General features: G+C 34.9%; 1 protein-coding gene across 9 annotated transcripts in view; it reads right to left on the bottom strand.

The window, feature by feature from the left end:
• Nucleotides 1–17,821, bottom strand: part of VPS13B (vacuolar protein sorting 13 homolog B) — a 739,916-nt gene that overhangs the window by 508,315 nt on the left and 213,780 nt on the right. For all 9 annotated transcript variants that reach the window (XM_058564706.1, XM_058564703.1, XM_058564701.1 and 6 more), the window contains 2 exons: nt 4,734–4,868; nt 3,769–3,942 (listed from right to left, as the gene is read on the bottom strand). In XM_058564706.1, the coding sequence (XP_058420689.1) occupies nt 3,769–3,942; nt 4,734–4,868 (309 nt within the window). The remainder of the gene's footprint in view (nt 1–3,768; nt 3,943–4,733; nt 4,869–17,821) is intronic.

Raw genomic sequence — 17,821 nt, 5'->3', positions numbered from 1 at the left:
GCAATTGAGGGGGGAAGAGGGAAAAGTGCAAAAGGGAGTTGCTGAGATTCCAAAGACAAAGCAATGCTGTGACATCATGAAAAGTGTGGCTCTTTTGACAGTGCTTAACAGGAAGTAAGGAAGGAGCTCCGCAAAGTTAAGGACTTTTAAGGCTGGGGGATGCAATGTTTAGCAATACGGATCGTAAGGTTAAAAGACAAAATGATAAATAGCCTAGGACAGTGGTAAAATGTTAGACAGTTAGAAGCCCCCGGTTCAAATTCAGAGTCTGACTTGCTAGGCACCTAGACAACTTCTAGGCCTCGATTTCCTCCTCTGTAAGACACATACAACATTTGATCTGCTGAAAACAGTTTTGTTTTATAAATAAATAATTTATATGAAAGTGATTTTTAAATTGTAAAATACTATTTTTATAATGAGTTTTACTAATACGATTAATATTTCGCTCAGTCATATTAATACCTAATTCCTACTAACAAAGCTGTCCATTCCCTCACATTCTGAAGTCAGAGCCAAAAACTGTGCCTTTTTATCTAACTGAGCTTCTCTCAAAATTCACTTCCTAATTGACTTCTACATAATATCCACAACATTTGCTGGTCCCCAGTTTTAATCCCCCACCTTCAGTTTGGGAGAACATGCACAAAGGCAGTTGTCTTCCACACTTCATGCCATGATATTCAGAAGCCAGTTAGAATGATCACCAAACTCTTCTAAAATACGTAATTTGCCTCAAATCACTTAGCTGGTCACTTACTACTCTACATTCCAATACTTCCCATTCAAAGTCTATAAACCCATGGGAAAAGTTCATTAACAACCTCATCTGGATATCTGTCTGTAAAAAAGACAATAGGGATTACTTTTGCTTCTCTTTAATTGTTCACCTAGGATTTAACTACATAGCATCTTTTTTTTTAAACATCAGGAAAGACTCCTGTTCTCTGTCATTTCCCTTAAGTGCTCCAGCCTCAAAAGCCAAAGAAAAGTAAATGTAATCATCACTTTCTTGCTCATTCATTCACTAAATATTTGTTGACAGCCTACTATGTGCGAGATATTCTTCTAGACACTAGGAATACAGCAGTGACCAAAAAAGACAAAAATTCCTGTCCCAATGAAGCATAAATTCTAATAGCAGGAAGAAAAGTCAACAACATAAATCAGTAACACATACAGTATGGTAGACTGTGATAAGTACTAAGAAAAACTAAATAAGAGTAGGGAAATAAGAAATATGTGTGCATGTATGTGTGCATGTGCATGTGTGTAAGAAAGAGCAAAAAAACTATATAGTGGCAAGGAAAGTACTTGCTGAAAGGGTGATATTTCAGTAAAGTCTTAAAGGATTGTTACAAATTATTTCATTTAAAATTTATTTATTTACAATTTGTCTATACCATCAGTCATACACACATACACAAACACACACACATACATCTCCACTTTAAGTCTTGTTACAGGAACATAAGATTAATCAACATTATTTTAAAACTGGCTTTAAAAAATAATACTTATGAGCTCTCTCATAGCCGTATCATAAATACCTAAGCCATGAATGTGGGTGGTAGTTCAAGGTGAACGGAAAATTTAAATTTAAAAATGCCCTAAATAAAGTATCTGAATGTAGTTTAAGCAAAAACACATTACATTTTAGGATTAAAACATACTCAAAGGAATATTTTCAAAGCACCAAATATATGATTATAATAAAATTTTACACACAAATCCATAAACATATCACTAAAGATAACACTAATGTTGAAGATTAGGTGAATTCCCTTAACAGCAAGAAAAAATGTAAAACTTTACCGTAGAAATATCATACGTATAATTTTTTTTATAATAGTTTACTTTTAGGCCCATATAAAAGGTTAGAAATGCAAATACATTTCTGTGACCCTAGAAATGCATTTAAATTACAAAGAATAATATGAATATTGTTATAAGAAAGATCAGATTATTATTTAAATAAGCTAGACTCATTAATTCATTCTAACTGTATACATGGCTAAACAAACAAGGAGACCCTGTCCAACTTAAGAATATATAGTAGATTCAAATAAGCTTTGTTCCTTCTTAGGTGCCAAAATTCTAACTGGATGATCTGGTCATTTTAGTAACATTTTAATGATCTGATAATTTGAAAACAAAACCTACCAAAAACTACCACATGGATAATTATATAATGGAGTTTAACAAATAGTATATTTAAGGAATATGATTAAATGGCATTAACAAAAGCATGATATTTATTTAACCAACAATCCCCTCTCCCTAAAACAAGGGTAGGCAAACCACATAGGCTAAATCTGGCCCACCCCCTACTTTTGTGAGTAAAGTTTTATTGGCACACAGTCACATTCATTCGCTTACATATTGTCTATAGCTATTTTTGTGCTATAACAGCAGAACTGAATAGCTGAGACAGAGACCATATGGCTCACAAAGCCTAAAATATTAGTTATCTCGCCCTTTATTAAAATGTTTACCAACCGCTGCCTTAAAAGACTGGTAAAATCTTTTACCCATAGTCACCGTCTTAGTTTGAGTCTTGGCCCCATGCTCACATTTTTGCCTCAGGGTTCCATACCCATTCTCACCAGACTGATAATTTCTTTTTGAGAAGTATTGCCTTTAGAAGCATGCTGACAGTGGGTCCTCAAATTGTCCTTTCGAATACTAATTTCCAGTTTCTAACGTGGATGCCATTCCACTGCAAATGCCACTGAAACACAATTCAGCTTTTAAATGTTTTTTGTGTCCCTGCATATGTGCGCTCGTGCATTGCTTTGAATGTTCACCTCCATAGAGTCTCTGTCTAGTCAGTTAATTACAAATCTCTTCATGGTTTCTACTTTGAAATTAGTGTAGTGATGCTTAACATATTTTCTATAAGCTACAGCACTTATTAAATAATGTTAATGGAGCTCTACTCTTAGGCAGCTATTTGAAATCATTTCCTCACTGGCCAATTAATTCTAAAGAAAAAATCACACACACACACCCCCACCCTTTAAAGAAATCTTTATATAGCTATCTTATCTCTAGCCTCATTGATTGACCACCTTGGCTCTCCCAACCACAAACTGACTAATTGAACTCATGGCTGATATTGATCTCTACTTACCATACATTTTTTAATCGAGTCTTCATTGATCCTTCTGGTATCTCCTCTCAACATGAGAGGTGTGGCTCTGCTATTATGGTGTTGAATAAAATGAAACAGATTCTAGGCAAAGTGCTACTAGATAAAAATATAACTCTAAGAAATAAGATCTTGACCTCAGAGTTTTCTTGGTCCCACCATCAACATCTTTTCTTTTTTGTAAAACCACATAAGGCCCAAACACCTAATTTTAATATGGCAAACAGTGGGTCACAAGGTGCTACTATTCCAAGAAAAATATTTTCTCTTTCCAATATTTTAAATTTCTTTTACTCCTTTCTACGTATTATATGATATGGTACATTTTAAAACTCAGTTGGATTTGGTAGATACAAATCTAAGATTGTTATACATACAACTGAATTATCTCTCATATAAAATAAAATCATTATTGTTTGCCAACACATGTCCATTTATCAAAAATGATACAAAAATACTTTATTTGAATTCTCAAAGGGCCCAATTGCAGATACAGAGAGTAACCCAATGGATACAAATTATTAAAAAAAGAAAGACAGAAAGAAAAAGTCCAATTTTAAAAGCCTTACTGGAAAAGAAAATGCAAAATAAATGAATAATGATAAGTTTGTACTTACCGGAATTGTGGCAGTAGTCCATATACTGCGGAACTTGGACTGTGAAGGCTAACAAATCTGGAGCTAAGAGAGATTCTGGCTTTCTACTCTCATTGAGCCACTTGCTGCTATGAAGGTCTTTAGTGTCAGAAGGACCCTGAAGCAATGGAATCAACTTCTCTTTTCCACTATCACCTGAAGAGAAACATTTATGAAAAAAATCTTATAAAATAAAATAGAGGAGTAGCTTGAGGACGCTTGATCTTAAAATATACTAACATCATAATACAACATTTCAATTCTATTTGGTAATTTTAGCTGTACATTTAGTTATACTCTAAAAAGTATGACTGATAAAATTAAAAGCACTTTTAACTCTTAAAAAATTAAGTTTTAATATCTAGCTAATGAATGTAGAACATGTTCAGAAAAGCTTATAAAAGGAAAGAATATGAACACACTGTATTTTAAATATTCAATGGAATCTATACATCCTTAAACTTATCTAGAAATTTAGTTTGCACTGAAAACAATTAAATTACAAATATTTTAAGGAAAATATTATGAAATAAAGTATTGGTAGAAAGGTGAAGTCAATTATAACCTTAAATTGAAAAACAGCTGGGTTTTCTGTTTAATTTTATTATACTAACAACATTTTAATTTAATTTTTAAGTGTCATATATATCTATACCTCCTATTCTCCAAAAAAAGTATGAGAATAAGCTTTCCTTTAATTTTTATCCCTCATAACCATTCTTAAAACAATGCAAAGTTTTTTTCCTTAAATAAAAATTAACTTATTAAAGTAAAGAAGTATCATCCTGGCAGAATTAAAAATTTTTTTAAAGTAAAATAAAAAAATTTAAAACCTCTGATTCATAGGAACAATGAGTAAATTCTTGTTTCAGTAACACTCCTTGTAAAATGCAAGGCCAATTCTCCTATACAGGCAATAAAGTTTTACATGGTCCAGCTGCACATACCTGGGGCTTTGGCACAAAATTTTATTGATCCCATGGTCCCAGAGGCACATTTGACCAATGATGTGCTGCAGTACTTCAATTCAACATTCTGGATTGAGCCCTCAAGACTTGGCAGGGGATTCTTAGATTTCACACCTAATAAAAGAAAACTGCAAATGTACTAGCCGATTGAATTTAAATAATTTTTATACTCCTTCACCAAGGCATTTAAACTTAATTATACTTTAATTATCTACCTCAGATGTTCTTACAGTATTTGCGTTAGGTTTCATAGTTTAGTGTTTAGGAGGTGAAAGGATGCAATTTTAAAATAAATGGGCTAAAGTCTCCTAACTATATTTATGCAGTCAGTTCTTCATTAGGCAAGCTCAAGAAATAAAAGTAAATATTTTAAACAAATATTTGTTTAAAAAACAGGAGACTTAAAAAATTATATTTGGTTTTAGAATATAGAATAAGATTTTTATTTTGAAACAAATTTAACTTATAAATTGAGTTTCATTCAGGCAGAGACATTTAATTTAAACAGGGAACTTCCTGAATAAACAGACTCCTCAAAATATCTTGGTCAGGTGGAGAGAGAAAAGAGAAACAACATAGCTTGAAACAGCTCCCAAGTTAAAATACACTAGCTTATAAGCAAAATTGACATGCCATGTGTAGATAAAGGAAGTCAAAGGGATTCTGTATCAATTAACCCAAAAAATGAATATTAATGTCTTTACTATATGCTGCTTGCTAAAGGACATAAAAGCACAGAAGGGAATAATTACCATGAAATAAACGGTAGGGAAAACTTAATGCCAAAGGAAGAAATTCATTTTGCCCCTGAAGAGTAGGTGAGAATTAAATAGGCCGAGAAACCTTAAGAATATTATACTAACAATACTGCAAACCACTAAAATAATAATGATGATGATGAAGAACTCTAATCAACTAACAGTTACTGAAGGCTTACTAAGTAGTATGCATGTTATCTCACTCAATCCTCACAACAGGCTTATAGTAAAGATGTTTATTATCCTCATTTTCAGATTAGGACACAACGAATTAGAAGAGTTAAGTAATTTTTACTCAAAATCCTGCAGTTAGCAGTGAAAGAGTTAGGGTGTTTAACACAATTTGATCCCATCACAGAAGACTTTACAACTCATTTTGCCTATAATTCATGAACATCGACCAACACAATTTCCCTTCTTTTCCCCATTCCACATTTTGATCAAATATATACTATCCTTTGTATTTGAAACTCTTTTAAGCAAAACTATGTATGAATAATTAAGAAAACCATAAACTTTCTATGATAGATATATTAAACATTATTAGGAAATCTTTGATCCCAAACTTGAGTGCGTTCAAGCAGCCCCATAATCCTCCATGAGTCTTCCTGACATGCAGCCCAGGAATCTGCAGTTTAACTAATACACTACATGATTTGCAAATGGTTAAAGGATATCATTTTAAGAAACACTTTCTCACATAGTAACCCTTACTTCAGACAGACCTATTAATTTTCTAATTTCCATTTGGTTGTTATATAAACCTGTATTGATCAGTTGATATTTTCCAATATTCACCACTTGCATTGTTTCCATTTGAAGTGGTATCTATTATCCTCAGAGCAGGAGTCTAAAATGTTGTGTATTTATACATTTTTCTATGTTTTTATCAGATTTTTATCAGATTCTCAAAATTCATGACTCAAAAAACTTAAGAAGCAGTATCTCAGAAAATTAAATGATGCCAACAAAACTTATATAAAGTAGTAGTAATAGTAGTAGCAGTAGTACTAGTTATAGCACCTAACATACACTGAGCACTTACCAAGTGCCATGCACTATGCCTAGTTTGTTATTTTATTTATTTATCACAGGAAAAAAAAAACCCAAGGTAGCTATTACTATTCCATTTTACACATGGGAAAACTAAGACAGAGAAATAAGGATTTTGCCCAAGGCTCAAGTCAGAAAGTGGCAAAGCCTGGATTACATTTCTTCTTATAAGAAAGGAAGCTGAGCTATCCTGAGCTCTACTCATCTACTGAGGTTGTTGGAAATTATAATCAATGAATAATTTACCCCGCTCCAATCATTATGTTAGATGATGTTGTTGTTAGTGCTGTCAAGTTGATTCTGACTCCTAGTGACCCTGTGTAGAGTAGAGTGGAAAGCTCCACCAGTCTTGTTGCCCCATCCTCTCACCTTCTGGTGCTATATCAGACAGTGCTCCACTGCTATTCAGAGGCTTTTCATGGCCAATTTTTTCTGAAGTGGGTAACCAGGTCCTCCTTCCTAGTCTGTCTTAGTCTGGAAGCTCCACTGAAATCTGTCCACCATGGGTGACCCTGCTGGTATTTGAAGTACCTGTGGCATAGCTTTCAGCATCACAGCAACACGCAGCCACCACAGTATGACAACCGACAGACAGGTGGTATAAAACTGGAGCCCCAGCAGTAAGAGCGCCAAATCTTACCCCTTAGACTACCAGGGCTGGCTATCATTAGATGATGAGAGGGATACAAAATGGAATAATATCCTCCCCCAGCCCTCAAGCCCCTCAGTCAGACTCTCCTTCTATGTCAATTTTTCAAAGATATAAAGAACCTACACAGCGGTCAGCAGACAAGAGCTACTGAAGGATTCTCTCAAGGATTGCTGATGGTGTTCAGAATCAAAAGAATTGAATTAGTTTTTGGTAGATACAAAAAGCAAAAGAATATAAATAGGCCAAAATGGCTTTGTTTTGAAATTATTTTATAACACTGCTTCTTTTACAGTTTACAAAGTTTGAGACTCTACCTTGAATCACAAATAGTCTTTGTTAATATCTAATGCATGCTATATATAAGACTCTTATCAGAAGACGTTGCCTGAAACTTCTTCGGATAAGAATCTCATATATTTATATAAAGCATCTTGGTTTAGACTAATACTATCAAGAACTTAGTTCACATTTTTATGACCATTTCTCAGATATTTTAAAACTTGTTTTAATAACTAAAACATCATTATGCATAATTTCTCCTTAACAAATTTTTTTTTATAAAGTAATTTATTTTTAATGCCACAAGCTCAGATTTTTAAAAAATCAATTATAGTCATCTCTTGATAAACTTCAACAATGGAGAAAAGTTGCTAGTAGAAAATAATCTTGGTACCATAAACTACGGACTTTGGGTGATTATGATGTGTCAATGTAGGTTCACCAATTGTAACAAATGTACTACTGGTGGGGGATGTTAATATTGGGAGAGGCTATGCAGGTGTGAGGACAGAAGATACGTGGGGTATCTCTGAACCTTTCCCTCAATTTTGCTGTGAACCTAAAACTGCTCTTAAAAAAATGTTAATAAAAAATAATCATGGTTTCTTTCTACTCCACCTTCAAACCAAAATTTGTAAAACACCCCAAACATAAGCACTAGGAAGGTAGAGAGGAGCAGAGTCTTAGCATTACACAACTCAGGGCACCATTCACGTTGTGTTCTACATGAATGCTGCTTCCTGGGATTGTGAAAGGAAATGTCCTGTTAGGGAAATAACATGGTGAAACAAAAAGAGCAAAAGCTCTGAAACTAAAAAAGCATGGCTTTGGATATAGGCAGCACTATACATCAGCAACTAGGCAGCTTAACACAAGCCACTATTTATTACTGTTACATGTGGAGGCCAAAATACTGTAAATACTCTAGCCACTGTTCAAGGTATTTAACTCTGAGAAATCAGCTGAACTTTATACACAACTTAATTTAGAGAAAAGGTGCAATATTTTGGCAAGAGGTACAGTCAGGTGACATGAGTCAAGAAGAAAATCACAAAGGCAGTGACAATATCTTACATTTGAAATAATGCCTTTACTCAGCACTTTTACATACGTTTACTCAAATACTGCTATCATAGCCTACTAGAGAAAGAAGAGGGAATCGCTAAGGCACTACAATTGAAACACAATTTTACACTGTACACACTACCAATGGAATAATCTAAAAGAATTTTTATAATACAATTTAATATAAAATAATGTACTACTATTTCTTCTCCTTGTAGTACTTTTCTGAAAAATATCAACTTCTAACACATATTCTTAGTCCTACGGTGCACGATTAACCCTAATTCTTTTTCCACCAACTTTCTTGCCCGCCATAATTCTTCCGTCACCACTAAGACCTTAACCCTCAATGTCAACTCTCCAGTGTTCAGTAATCAACTTATGATCACTCTTATAATTATCATCTACAAATTAAAAGATAAACTAATGAGAATGACCTGTACATCTGTGTGGAAGTAAAAGATTGAGGAGTCAAACCATACATAAGTTTACCTCTGTCCCTTCCTTAACCACCACCAAAAGACTATTAAGAAAAAAATTTTAGGGCCCTAAACCAACAAATAAATAAAAATGAAAAGACAAAAGCTGAATGTGCAGCTCTCAAAGAGGCAAGAGCTGTCATCAAAATCTTGGAAGATGGATATTTGATGAGCAAGTAGCAATGAGATGACTTAGTAGAACAGAAAAAAGTGCCCCTGGGCAAACTAAGAAGCAAGTTGATCTTCAATAAGACCTGGAAAGATAAGAATTAAAGAAACCAGGCAGTTGAGAGGGCATGAAGGCAGATGAAGCTAAAAAGATAAGTGGCTGAAAGTCTACTTAATGATCACAGATCCTTTCCCTTAATCCATGCAGCCATGCAACTATCCCACACTCATCCTAGCAAAAGACTAATGGATTCACTCTGGAGAGATTAAACCAGAAGGACTCTGGACTAAGGGATACAACCAAAGAAAAGGGTGCATGCTAAAAAAACAGGACATTGTCTAAAAATCTGTATAGAGTATATGTACTGGATAATAGGATCTCCTTTTCTTTTACTCTGTAAGAACTCCAAGCGCCAGGCTTACAACCTCCAGGAAGGAAATGGAAGGATTTCCTTCTGGGAAAACTGGCCACTCCAAGAAAAAGGAACCAGAGATAGTGATAAACTGTTTATCTCCCAACAAAAAATGAGTTAGTGTCCAATTTCACTACAATGACACCAGCCATTCAACAAGCTCCAACCTTACACACAGGTTCCAATTAGTTATTTAATATTCTACAATATGAAGGATCATCAGATACTAGGTGGAAACCACTAACATGAAAGGTAGAGATACATACACACACACACACACACACACACACACACACACACAGAAAAGGACATTGCTGACACCTTGATTTTAGTATGAGTCTCATTTCAGACTTCTAAACTACAGAACTGTAAGAAAATAAATTTATGTTGTTTTAAGGCACTACTTATGGTAAACAGAAAGTATGTAGATAATATCTAAACATGGAAGATAAGAAAATTGCGATTATGAGCATTTCATTTAAAAATTTGGAGGTAAATATCTAAGAATGAGCTGACACTAACTGCCTCTAAAAAAGCAGTGAAGATGATAGGGGCTCAGAGGACTGACCATTTTGTTACAAGCCTTTTAAAACTATAACTTAATAAAATAAAACAAAAGGTCATTAAGGACACTCAAGCAGCCAGGATCTTGCTAGATACACAAAAACAATAAAATCACAGGATAGTGAACTAATGATAAAAGTTACTGAAATAGGGAAGAGGTAAATTCTTTTAAAATATGCACTGAAGGGACAGCCATCTTAGCAGAGTTATTACAGAACATTATACAAAATAAAAATAGCAGAGCTTCCAAACGTTTGATGCTATAGTAAAAGGTAAGCATTATCCTTTTAGGGAAAGAATAAAGGGAGAAAGTGAAACGAGAGGAAGATTTATCACATGAGAATAAAACAGAAGTCTGAACAGGAGTGGCTGAGTAGGCAAGAACAAATAAGACAGGTGCACCAAGAAAGCTGGTTAGTTCTAAAACTCAATAGGTGACAAAGATTGCAAATGGCTCCCTCTGATAAGACAAGCAAATAGAAGATAGCAAAGTTCAAAAGGCAGTGGTTGTTTTGTTATTGTTGATGATAATGATTTTGTTGTTTTTAATGTAGAAAAGCAAATGAAGTGACATTTTAGGGGTGAGTTAAGTCAAAATATCTGGGTAAAAAATCACTTAATATTTGCAACAGAATCTAAAATTGAACTATAACCAATTAAATAGCATGAAATAAAAAGTAATCTCAGAAGTGTAGCTCAGAGTAATAACTGACAAAACTGAACTTTAAATATTCACAAGGAACAAAAACAAAGTCTTCTATAGCGAGAGTCTACTTCTCATTGTTCCACCCTCACTTGCATCTCAGCAATACCTGTCCATACAGCTGTAAAAACCAGCAAAAGGAGAGCCAACAAGCATTTACTGACCAACACGTAACTACAGATCTGCTTCTCTAATTATTAACTTTTCTTAACTTCAACAATGGCAAATAAACATCTGACAAGTAAAGACTCAGCTTCATACTGACAGAAGGATGAAAAGAGATGCCTTAATTTAAAGCGTTACATTCTGCCACCTCGTTTATGACATAATTCTTGTTGTTGTTGTTGTTGTTGAGGAAGATTGGCCCTGAGCTAACATCTGTCACCAATCTTCCTCTTTTTGCTTGAGGAAGATTGTCACTGAGCTAACATCTGTGCCAATCTTCCTTTATTTTTTGTGCGTGGGATGCTGCCACAGCATGGCTTGATGAGCAGTGTGTAGGTCCGCACCTGGAGTTCCGAACCCGCAAGCCCCGGGCTGCCAAAGCAGACCATGCAAACTTAACCACTATGCCACTGGGCTGGCCCCATGTCATAATTATTAATATAAAGATTAAAAAAATAAAATCTGCTTCTAACTCTAAAATTCTGTGAATCGGAGTCCTATTTCTACATGTCTTTGTCATACATACATTCTTGGAAAACTAGTTTGCATTATTAAGAATTCACATGCTCCTCTTCAAGCTTACTTACTTAACTTGGATTGTTCTGTTATGATTACAGGTATGGGAATTCAGACATTTCTAGGTACTATGAGGAACTACAAAAATAAACCTTCTCATTTGGAAGGAGCAGAGCCTGGTTAGAACACTGAAGAACTTGCAACTTCTGGATATAGTCTGACAATTAGATCAATAACTCATTTTGGTTGGAAAGCGGAGGATCACTAGACTGTAAGGGGTTAAAAGAAGAGAATTGCAGATAGCTTAGCACAGTGCCTCAAATATAATATAATAGATGTTCAAGAACAAATAATTTTTTTATCCTTGACATCTTCATTACCAAGTATAGGAAACTAAAACACTAACATTAATATTGGCAGATCATGTCATTAATTTCTTTTCCCTTGGGCTGCTTTTAAAGGTTATGTCATGTCTTTAGCACACTGGGGTTTCACTTAGAGAAACTACTTAGAGATTTATCTTAAAGATCTACTTAGAGATTTAGGTTTATTTTTCCTGTTCAGGATTTATGACTCTTAAATCTGAAGATTTGCATCTTGCATTATTTTGTGGGGTAAAAAAAAAAATTCTCTAAATATTGCCTGTCTCCTAGTTTTGCATTCTGTGAGTCTTAGACATAAATAGAAATCAACTCGTTCTGGCGTCCAGATAAATTGATCTGTATTTCACACTTTCATCTCTATTTTCAGTGCTACATTCTGGATAATTTCTTTACATCCACCTTCAAGTTCACTAATAGTGTCTTTGGCTGTGTCTAACCTGCTATTTAATTCATTCAATGACTTCTGACTGGCTCCAAAGACTGTATTTTTCTTTCTCAAGTTCTCTAATCTCTCTTGACAATATCTGTGCCTCTCTCATATTTGCAACTCCATCTTTTATTTCTTCAGTAATTTTAAACAGTCATTTTATACTCTGTTTCTGATACCTACATTATCTGAAATTCTAGGAGTCTAAATCAGCCATTGGAGGTCTCTGCTAACTTTTGCTCTTGGTGGATTACTTTCAAGTTCTTGGAAATTTTGGATTCTGAGTTTACATTTCTGAAGGCTTTCTTTTTCAAATACGTTGCCAGAGTTGAAGGTACATGTCACAACAAATATCTGTGTTTACTACTAGATACCCAGAGATGTAACCAGTCCACCCAGGATCACACTTTAAGTTAATTTATTGGCTTGATAATTTCTAGACCATGCAAGAAATTAAAATCTCAGTGATGACAGGACTGTGGTTATATTTTAAGGGAAAGCACCCCCCTACTTCCTCATTAAGGCCAAAACAAAGAAGCTTCTTAGTTAAATTGAGAGTAGGGCAGGTTTTTGAAACAGTCCACCTTCCACCAGTCCTTAGAAGTTATGAGCTTAGGGTAATGGAACATCACTTCTCAATTCTTCTCTTCTTGTCCCCACTCTTTTCAGTGACTAAAAGCCAAGACCACAGATAACTGAGGTTGCCATAGCCCATCAGGACAGTCAAAGCTTCAGCGCCTGCTCCCCAGTCTGGTTTTCAGTTTCCTCCTTGTTTTGGACTTTGTTTTTTGTTTTCTTGCAGGTTCAGCAATTCACTTAGAATTATATGTTATATATTATCCAGCGTGGGTGTTTACAGAGGACAGGTTTTCAGGTAAACTAGTATGCCATGCTGCCAGGCATAGAAGTCACGTCATGCTATGCTATATGTTTCTTAAGTAACTGTAGCTTATAAATGAAATTTTCTCCTCCCTAACATTTCACCCATGATAGATGAGGAAGCAAAAAGTATTTTTTTTAGGTTAAACATTGTAGGGTATGTAGAGATATTAAACACATTAGGAACCCCAAAATGTACTTAACTACACTGTTCCAGTTTCCTTATCTATAAAGTGGGGTAAATCACTAGCTACCTTACAGAGTAATCATGAGCACTGAAATGATAAATGGACAGTGGTTAACAGAGCATTTGGCATGTAAGGGTTCAATAAATGTTAGCTAGTATATTCTCATTATTGTTATTATTACTACAAACAATAGAAGCTTGTACTGGGGAAGTTCAGTTTACATATATTGAGGAGTAACAAGGAAGTTTAACTGAAAGATACACTAATCATTAGACCTTTATCTTGTATAAACTCTGCCATCAAATAACTGTGTAATCTTGGATTTAAAACCTCTGTGGCTCAGTTTCTTCATCTGAAAAAAGTGAGTGATTGGGTTTGATTATGACTAAAATTTCTTTTAGCTCTAAAAGCCAATGATTACAGTGGAAGGAGAGTAAATACTACATGATAAGATACTGAAAAGAGTGGCCTTTGAAGAAGGCAATATTGTCACATACCATTAGCACTTTTTTAAAGGCAAAAAAAACTAACACTAAGTGAAGCAGTCATTATGTTTTTGTACATAGCGTAGAAAAAAATATGGACTCAGTAAAGTCAATTAGTGACTTTAGTGAAAGATGAAAAAAATTAAAAGAATAACTATAAATCTGTTTACAAACTGATATTGCAAGGACAACTTTTGAAATCTTTTATATCTCGCCCTATCCTCTAGAGCTATAATATCAAGCAAAGAATTATAATTATTTCTTTGTGAATAAAAATTAAAAAGTAGTGAAATATTAGAGTATTTTTTCCTACATATAAAAGTTCTTGGTTGAAATAAAATACCACCCAATTACTAATTATGATAACTTAGTATTAGCCCCATACATGAACTAAAAAAATAACACTTAGGATAAGATATGAAAATAAAATGCTTAGAAAAAAACAAAGTGCCTGCTTCTTAGATTAGGTAATTTCATAATACATATGGGAAGGAAAAACATGAAACTAAATTCTCAGCAACAACCACTGGTAGAAATATGCAAAGAAGGACTACTATGCAAAAGTCGGATTATATTAAACCCCATATTCTGACAGCTAAAGTGGAGAAGGGGGAGAGGAAGGCATCACTCTTGGGCACTAAATTAAGAACAACACAAAGGAACTATGCAGACATTAGGGCAAAAATGAAATGAGACTACTTAAAAATACCACATAGGAAGTGGCCGGCCCGATGGCATAGCAATTAAGTTCACATGCTCTACTTCGGTGGCCCAGGGGTTGCAGGTTCAGATCCCAGGTGCAGACCGACGCACCACTTGTCAAGCCATGCTGTGGCAGCGTCCCATATAAAGTAGAGAAAGATGGGCATGGCTGTTAGCCCAGGGCCAATCTTCCTCAGCAAAAAAAAAAAAAAAAAGAGGAGGATTGGCAACAGATGTTAGCTCAGGGCTAATCTTCCTCAAAAAAAAAAAAAATACAACACAGGAAGCCTAGAGTCTATTTTAAAATACCTTATTGTAAACACAAGAGGGAAATTGTGGCAGAGATTTAAAAAAAAATTTTTTTAACGTGGATAAGGATGCTAAATGTAGCTATAGTGGTCATAGTAAACGGCAAAATGATCTTCTAAATTAAGGACACTGTGTATGTGTGTGTGGGGGGGTTGTTTAGAGGGAGTTGGCAAAGCACACACTAGAATAAAAATAAAACAACATTCACTCACTCTGCACAGGACAAGATCATTCTTTTTCCCTTAGTTTAATTCACATTCTGCCATAAGGCACTCTCAATTCTACCATAAGGTAAAATTACCAAGCTAATTATTGGACCACTATGAAACCCTGACTCTGATGAGTTATTCTTTTACTGTAAGAACTCTGACTGCATGCAACCAAGATTCAATCTTGCTACTTCAATCACTGACCTCCAATCCATGACAAAATCAAAGGCCTACTGCATATAACTCTGGATTGTTTCTCACTGTGGAAGGTGATCATCCGGCTTAAGGATGCGCTTTTGTCTGCACCTAAGCATGATCATCTACTGATGGTCCTTCATGCATACACTAACTTTGACGTCTCATTCTTTCACCCACTTATGCATTAAGTTTTTACTATACACTACTAGATACCAAGCACAGCGTGAGGTTATAGGGGTAAACAAGATTGATTCAGGCTCTTCTCTCATGAAACCCACAATCTAGCGAGAGAATTACTTATAGGTCATTAAACCAATAACTACACAAATATGTAGCTACCTAACATTGTGGAAACTGCCAAAAACCAGAAGTACAGAGTGCTATGAAAATACAAGGAAGGGAGAGATGGAACTAGTCTGCGGAGTCTGAAGAAAACACCACTTAAGCTATCATAGAGGAGGTAGCCAAAGGAAGGAACTGGGAAGAATGTTTCACACTCGTGTCATATTGTCTCTGCCAAGACACAATGTGACAACCAGGACAGCAAACAGATGGCGGGTGTGGACACCATTCACTCAAAGGGCCATATACCAAAGTCTCATTTTTATAAAGGTAATAATAATAATAGGTAAGATCACTGACTACCTCAGTACACAAAACCTGTTGGGAAAAGTTATTGTTATAAATGGAAGTAAAATGTGGCCCTCTTTGATAGTTTAATATGTTTCTATTTTGATTATATAAATATTCACAGGGAGCAGCCCAAGACTTTAATTTACAAGAAACTTTCAAAATTTATTTGCCAAATACACTAAAAGCTTAATGAATCATTTAGAAGCACTTGAATATTTGTTGAATGAATAAATAAATCCATGAATCAGTGAATGGTAAGAATTCAAAAGCAAATTCACATAAGACGAAATACAGATAATAAAAAGATATATGACAAAAGATCAATTTTGCTGTAACTAAAGATAAGTGATTTAAAGGAAAAATTAAGCATCATTTATATGTACAATCTACAATATTTAATGTTGTTGAGCCTTTAGTAAGATAGTCATTAGCCTTCATTATGAGTTGCATTATATGTTCAAGGAATGATTTCGGAAAGCAACAATACTATATGTTATTTTTAAAAGTTTATAATCCATCACCAAGTTATTCAGTCCTAGGACTTTATCTCAAAGAAATAACAAAAAAAGGGAAAAATGCTTATAGCAATATTAACTACATCAGCAAAAATCAGAAAACACTTTAAATGTCACAGAAAAGGAGACTGGTTAGGTGCATTATGAAACACCAGTATCACATTATTATTAAAAACCTAAGTTACTTGATGTTTATGTAAAAGTATACAAAATGTATTTATTAAGAAATGTTAAATCAAAGAATAGAACATAAAATGGCATATGCACTATGGTTACAAGGATGTGAAAACTACACATTGAAAATTATTAGAAATTGCCATTAATATAGAAAAATAAAAATTTTTAAAACCATATATATAATCTAAAAATTGACTTACTAATAGTTTGGAAACTTAAATACCATCATATAATAAGATTTCACACTAAAGACTAAAGACAAATAATGCTCTGTAATTACTGTAGGTAGAATCAGGAGGCAACAACAAAAACTCCCCATTAATTTTGGTATATAAATCCAAATGTACAACCCGAGACAAAAAAGGATAAACAGAGTACAATATATAAATTTACAAATAACACTAAGCTTTTCCAATAAATAACACAAATATAAAAATAAAATGGAGGAAGATCTCAGGACTCTAACACATTTAAAAGATATGTGCAAGGAGAGGAAGAATAGACATGATAACATAATCTATACATAAACTGAGCTCTAGCTCATTCACAAATCAGTGCAGGCCACAGCCCTAAGAAGCAAATGTTCAGAAGTCAAGATGGCGGCGTAAAGCAGACTCTGAACTCACTTCCTCCCACGGACACAGCCAATTTACAACTACTCGTGGAAAAATTTCCCCTGAGAGTCAACTGAAAACTGGGTAAGAGGAACTCCTGCAACAAAAGACAATCCTAACTGACGTGGAAGAGGCAGAAACTCCCTTCTGGAGAGAAAAGACGCCGCCTTCACAAGCCGCCAGCTTCACGGCTGCCCAGGAGCAGCCCACAGGTAGCAGCCCTCCCTGTAGGAGTGGGGCCCTGAGCCGGGGAGCGCCCCCACTGTAGGCATTTTGTGGACCCAGCACAATCGAGACGAGTGGCATAACATCTGACTTTGCCTGCTCCTAACCAATTGGGAGTACCCCCAGAAAAGTTGGTTCACAAAGAAACTAAAACCGGCTCTTAAAGGGCCCACACGCAAAATCCCCCATTTCAGGAAGCAACCTAAAATCAGCAGAAAGAAAGGTGCACAGCCCTTTGGGGAAAAGAGACTCACCTGATAGGCTCTGAGCGCATCACAAAGAGAGGTGAGACCTCTCCAGGGACTGGG

The sequence above is a fragment of the Diceros bicornis genome, chromosome 21 (assembly GCF_020826845.1).
Source record: "Diceros bicornis minor isolate mBicDic1 chromosome 21, mDicBic1.mat.cur, whole genome shotgun sequence".
In the NCBI taxonomy this organism is placed as follows: domain Eukaryota; kingdom Metazoa; phylum Chordata; class Mammalia; order Perissodactyla; family Rhinocerotidae; genus Diceros; species Diceros bicornis.
This window is presented reverse-complemented; position numbering and strand designations above follow the sequence as displayed.